The sequence below is a fragment of the Sinocyclocheilus anshuiensis genome, unplaced genomic scaffold (assembly GCF_001515605.1).
Source record: "Sinocyclocheilus anshuiensis isolate Anshui unplaced genomic scaffold, SAMN03320099.WGS_v1.1 scaffold2371, whole genome shotgun sequence".
NCBI classification, from domain to species: Eukaryota; Metazoa; Chordata; class Actinopteri; order Cypriniformes; family Cyprinidae; genus Sinocyclocheilus; species Sinocyclocheilus anshuiensis.
Window position 1 is genome coordinate 60044 of NW_015537287.1, and position 6567 is coordinate 66610.

Sequence of the window (6567 nt, forward strand, 5' to 3'; positions counted from 1 at the left end):
TATAAAAAAATAAAGCAAGCAATTTTGAAATAATTAAATAAATAAAAATATTTGTAATAACTATAACAGCCTTTATCACTTCAGCAGAAATGAAAAATAACAGAAAATTTCATGAAATGTTATTGAAATAAAATAAATATAATTTTTAAATGTCATTTTATTCATTTTTTTAATACTAATTTAAGAAGTAAATATAAAGTTATAAAAATATAAAAACATTAAAAGTATAATAAATACTTAAAAAAAATAAAATAAATATTTAAAAATATATAATTTAATAAATAAAAAATATTAATAAAAATAACTAAAATCTTAAAAATCTAATAAAAAAATCACATTGAGTGATGTCATAAATATTTATTTGGATTGTGAAATGTTCAGCTAATATTTTATTGGTCATTATTATTTTCCCACAAAGCTTTGATTGCATCAACAGGAAAGAAAAAGGGCTGAGAAAGTTTTGTGAAAGATTGTTGAATTACATTTTTTATGCTTTATGTTTTGTGTTTTAAAAAGAAATAATAATGAAACAAATACTTTTTAAAATAAATATGAAAAAATTAAATACACAAATATTTAAAATATCATTAGATAATAAAATATTTGTAATAAATGTATCTGAAATGTTTAAAAACGGTAAAAAAATCACATTGAGACGCTGAGCTGAATGAACAAACTCAACACATCGCTCTTTCAGATCTTTGAGATTTTATCTTGTTTATTCAGGATGAAGTCAAAGAAAGCGTGCAGTCTTTAATGAAGTATGTGCATGCATGTGATGTGATTGTCTGCAGGTGCGTGTCTCTGTGCGACCCACTGAAGGAGTCGTCGCGCTCGCAGGAGTCCTGGAGCTCGTTCCTCACGAAGCTGCGCACGCTGCTGCTCATGTCCTTCACCAGGAATCTGGGCCGCTTCGAGGACGACATGAGGACGCTGCGAGAGAAACGCACCGAGCCCGGCTGGAGCTTCTGCGACTACTTCATGGTGCAGGTGTGTGATTGGCTGAGGGAGCTGTCAATCAGAGCGGTGGGTTGTTCTTCAGCTGTGCATCTGTGTGTTGATCAGGAGGAGCTGGCGTTTGTGTTCGAGATGCTGCAGCAGTTTGAAGACGCTCTGGTCCAGTATGATGAACTCGACGCTCTTTTCACACAGTATGTGCTCAACTTCGGCGCTGGAGGTAAACCGTCTTCAGTTAAGATTTAAAACAGACACTCTAGATTTGTGATGAGAAACCCACTGTGATCTGAGAACATTCAGTGCGGATGTTATGATTGCTGTGCTTCAGGATTATTTGGAATATGTTAAGCTATGATGCTGTTGCACAGTATTACATCAGCAGAAAGATTCTTAAAATAAAATACACTTGTATTTTTTTATTTCAGTATATTTTATATTTTTATATTTTATTTTATAAAATATATTTATTGAATGCTTAAATATAAGTAGAATGATAAAACATAATAAATGCTTTTTTAAATAAATATAAAGCAAAGTATTAAAAACAATTTAAAAAAATGTTTTTTTATGCATGTAACTCAAATAAAAATGTTTACAGGACTTTTGAAATGTATGGATTATGTTAAAATGTGATATTGCTGCTCAGTATTATTTTTCCACACAGCCTCGATTACATCAGCAGAAAGATTCTTAAAATAAAATAAATATATAATATATTTTATGGCGTCTTTTGGATTTTATGGATGTTGTCCATCACGATTTAATTGGAGTATGTTAAGCTGTGATATTGTGGGTTATAAAATGAGCAATATATTTTTATGTTTTGTATATTTTATTGTATTTTTATAAAATATTTATATTTATTAAAAATATATATTTTTAATGTAAATAAAATTGTTCATGTAATAAAATACTAAAAATAAAAATATAATAAATGCATTTTTTTTTATATATATATATATATGTATATAGGTGCTGTATGTGTTTTATTATGATCTAAATGTAGGCTACTGTGGAAGAGCAAGGGTTAAATTTTAATAAAACTCAACAGTCAGAATAATTACATTTCACCACATAAAAATGAGATTGACATATTTTTTACAGATTTTGCTGTTTATGATAATGAACATGAATTTAGATCTGCATCCAAACTCAAGCTGCTGTCAAATGTGCATTTATTAATATTACAGCCTGCACTGCAAACTGCCTTTAAACTTGATAGAAATACAGATTTGACATGAATCGTGATCATACCGCAGCTTCAGACAGTGCGTGGGGTTCTGTTGGTTTGGCGTCTGACTCTGTGTTTCTGGTGTTCAGACGGAGCTAACTGGCTGGGCTCGTTCTGTCAGCCGGTGCGCAGCTGGAACGGGCTGCTGCTGCGGCGGCCCATCGACATGGAGAAGCGTGACCTGATCCAGAGAGGAGAGGCCAGTCTGCTGGACCTGCGCAGCTACCTGTTCTCCCGCCAGTGTACGCTGCTCATCTTCCTGCAGAGACCCTGGGAGGTGACGGCCCGCGCGCTCGAGCTGCTGCACAACTGCGTGCAAGAGCTGCAGCTGCTGGAGGTGTGTGTGTAACTGTTTAGTCGAGCTGGGGTGCGTTTCCCAAAAGCATGGTAGTTAGTTCCATTGAAATCAATGCACCCCTGGACGTTGCACGCTACTGCTCAAGAAGCTATTTTGCCAATCAATCGAATTGCATTTGGCAAGATTTTCAAGGCAATTAAGCACATTTCCCTCCAAATTCTCATTATTGTAATGCAAAGAAAATATTAAAATTAAATAGGAAATATTATTTAAAAAAACGGAAATATATATATTTATTTAAATTGATGTTATGTTTGAAATATGAGAATATTTCCATGACCAGTGTTATTTAGAAGCATTGTGATATTACAGTTTAGTTTTATATTTTCTGCTTTCATGTTAATTTAGTTAAAGTTTTAGTCATTTTGGTGAGGCGTATCTGATGCGCGTCTGAGGCGTGTCTGATGTGTTTCTGAGGCGTGCCTGATGCGTGCCCGTGCGCGTCTGAGGCGTTTCTGAGGCACGCGTCTGATGTGCGTCTGATGCGTGTCTGATGCGTGTCTGATGCGTGTCTGATGCGTGTCTGATGCGCGTCTGATGCGCGTCTGATGCGTGTCTGATGCGTGTCTGATGCGTGTCTGATGCGTGTCTGATGCGTGTCTGATGCGTGTCTGATGCGTGTCTGATGCGCGTCTGATGCGCGTCTGATGTGCGTCTGATGTGCGTCTGATGCGCGTCTGATGTGCGTCTGATGCGTGTCTGATGTGCGTTTGATGTGTTTCTGAGGCATGACTGATGCATGCCTGTGCGCGTCTGAGGCGTTTCTGAGGCACGTGTGTGATGCGTGACTGATGCGCGTCTGAGTCACGTGTGTGATGCGTGTGTGATGTGTTTCTGAAGCGTGTCTGATGCGTGTGTGATGTGTTTCTCTGATGCACGTCTGATGTGTTTCTGATGCGCGTCTGATGTGTTTCTGATGCGCGTCTGATGCGCGTCTGATGCGTTTCTGATGTGCGTCTGATGCGTGTCTGATGCGCGTCTGATGCGCGTCTGATGTGCGTCTGATGCGCGTCTGATGCGCGTCTGATGCGCGTCTGATGCACGTCTGATGTGTTTCTGAGGCATGACTGATGCATGCCTGTGCGCGTCTGAGGCGTTTCTGAGGCACGTGTGTGATGCGTGACTGATGCGCGTCTGAGGCACGTGTGTGATGCGTGTGTGATGTGTTTCTGAAGCGTGTCTGATGCGTGTGTGATGTGTTTCTGAGGTGCGTCTGATACGTGACTGAGGCGTGACTGATGTGTGACTGATGTGTGTCTGATGTGTGTCTGATGTGTGTCTGATGTGTGTCTGATGCGCGTCTGATGCGCGTCCGATGCGTGTCTGATACGTGTCTGATGCGTGTGTGTGTGTGCTGCAGGTGTCTGTGGAGAGCGGCGCTCTGGACTGCTGGGTGTTTCTCAGCTCTCTGGAGGTCCTGCACCGGATCGAGGGCTGCTGCGACCGCAGCCAACTAGAGGCTAACTGCTCCCACACCGTGGGCCTGTGGACCTACGCCACGGAGAAGGTGCGGATCAGACACACGGCTAACAGTGGCCCGTTTGGGCTCATTCCTTCATTCATGTGTGGTTTCGTTGGCAGCTGAGGTCTCTGGGTGATCTGTGTGGTCTGGTGTCTGAGAACGGCCCGGACTCTGAGGACCTGAACAAAACCGTCGACCTGCTGGCTGGTCTGGGAGCAGAGAGACCCGAAACGAGTAATTAAGACCAAATAACACATCACTTCCCATTATATACAGTATATATACATACATGCATAAACACATATACACACCGGTCAAAAGTTTGGAATAATTAAAATGTTTTCTAAGGAAGAATGCAAGGCTGCATTTATTTGATAAAAAATACTGTAAAAAATGTGAAATAGAATTATAATGTAAAATAATGCTGTTTTCTATGTGAATATTTGTTAAACTGTAATTTATTTCTGTGTTCAAAGCTGAATTTTCAGCATCATTACTCCAGTCTTCAGTGTCACATGATCTTTCATATTCATATTGCAGGAGGAAGGGTGACCCTCGGAGTGCTGAGAACTTCCTGCTGGATTCTCTGAAGTCGTACGTGTCGGAGAGCTGGAGTCTGCCGCTCACACACACACGCAAACAGATCGCAGAGTGTCAGAAACAGCTGCAGAAGATGGACGAGTATCCTTCACTCATCACTGAGAGACACGGCACACACGAGTAGAAAAGAAAAAGGGCTGAGATTTATAGAACTAAAATAAATATAACAATATTTATAGTTATTTTACTGTAGTTTTATTTTGTAATACTTATAATAAACAATAATAAACTTATAATTTATTTATATTTAATAATTAAAACAAATATATATAAATAAATTATAAAATATATTCAATAAAAAATATATATATATACAGTGGATATAAAAAGTCTACACACCCCTGTTAAATTGCCAGGTTTCTGTGATGTAAAAAAATTAGACCAAGATAAATAATTTCAGATCCAGTCTTCAGTGTCACATGATCTTTCATATTCATATTTTTGTGGAATCTGTGATGCGCAACATACAAATGTTTGGGGAATACTTTAAAAAGGGTAAATTTATGCTTATATTTATCAAGGACGCATTATATAGATCAAAAATTACTTTTATAATGTTACAAAAGATTTCTATTTCAAATAAATGCTGTTCTTCTGAACTTTCTATTCAGAGTAAAAAAATCATAATAATATTAATGTGGTTGCATAAGTATGCACACCCTCTCAGATCTAAGGATGTGGCTGTGTTCAGAATTAAGCAGTCACATTCAAACTCATGTTAAATAGGAGTCAGTACACACCAGCCATCATTTAAAGTGCCTCTGATTAAACCCAAATAAAGTTTAGCTGTTCTAGTAAGCTTTTCCTGACATTTTCTTAGTCGCATCTTACAGCAAAAGCCATGGTCCGCAGAGAGCTTCCAAAGCATCAGAGGGATCTCATTGTTAAAAGGTATCAGTCAGGAGAAGGGTGCAAAAGAATTTCCAAGGCGTTAGATATACCATGGAACACAGTTAAGACAGTCATCATCAAGTGGTGATGCAACCACGTTATTTTAGTTTTTTATTTTTACTCCTCCTTTCCTAAAAGATTTCAGTTTTGACTGGTAGTGTGTGTATAAATAAAACCCATCAGTAATGAGAAGGATCTGCATGAGCAGCTGTGTGTAGATTGTGTTTGGTGTGTCTGTAATGTGTGTGTCATCTCTCTCTCTCTCTCTCTCAGTCAACAGTCCTCAGAGTCCCTATAAGAAGCTGAAGGAGGCGCTATCGTCCGTGGAGGCCTTTGAGAAACACTATCTGGTGAGCTTCCGGTCTCTGTAATCTGGGAGTGTTTGTTTTAGTGCTGTGATTACGAGGTTTATTTCTGCTCATGGTTTGTGTGTCTCTGCTCAGGAGCTGTCTCACGCCGCTATGGAGATGTACAGAGTGATCGGGCGGCTGCGCTCGGCCCGGCTGGTGGGGAAGAGTCTGGCTGAGTTCTACATGTGAGCAGAAACACCTGTAACACATCCTCCAGAGGGAGACTCGATTAATCATGTGTGTCTGTGTGTGTCTGTGTGTGTCTGTGTGTGTGTGTGTGTGTGTCTGTGTGTGTGTGTGTTTCTGTGTGTCTATGTGTCTGTGTGTGCCTGTGCGTGCGTGTGTGTGTGTGTGTGTAGACTTTTTATATCCACTGTGTATATATAGTGGATATAAAATATACAGGGCTCCTCTGCTTCGCGTGTTTTCTGTCTTGTGCGTGTGGTTTCTTTGACCGTGTGTGTAGATACCTGCAGACGAGCGCTCTGCTCGCCAGCGACACCAACCTGAGCGATGAAGAGAGGAGACACTTCTGCCAGGAGATCCTGACCTTTGCCAGGCAGACCGCAGAGGGCAAAGGTCAACAGAAAGGTCAGCTTTGTGCTCTGAGTGTGTTTAATACAGCGGTCACAGCTAACCCTAACAAAAAGGACAAAAACATTATAAAACTGTACACTTTATTCCTGTCTGCTCTCACATTGTTCCTTTAAATAACGAT

At 39.5% G+C, this 6567-nt stretch overlaps 1 protein-coding gene across 1 annotated transcript in view; it reads left to right on the forward strand.

Annotated features, from left to right (window-relative positions):
• LOC107657364 (trafficking protein particle complex subunit 10-like) overlaps window positions 1–6567 on the forward strand; it is an 18966-nt gene that overhangs the window by 692 nt on the left and 11707 nt on the right. Inside the window, exons 2-8 of the mRNA XM_016445411.1 lie at window positions 795–1177; window positions 2278–2525; window positions 3907–4053; window positions 4128–4242; window positions 5773–5849; window positions 5943–6036; window positions 6255–6440. Coding sequence (XP_016300897.1) covers window positions 886–1177; window positions 2278–2525; window positions 3907–4053; window positions 4128–4242; window positions 5773–5849; window positions 5943–6036; window positions 6255–6440 — 1159 coding nt within the window. The 5' untranslated portion in view covers window positions 795–885. The remainder of the gene's footprint in view (window positions 1–794; window positions 1178–2277; window positions 2526–3906; window positions 4054–4127; window positions 4243–5772; window positions 5850–5942; window positions 6037–6254; window positions 6441–6567) is intronic.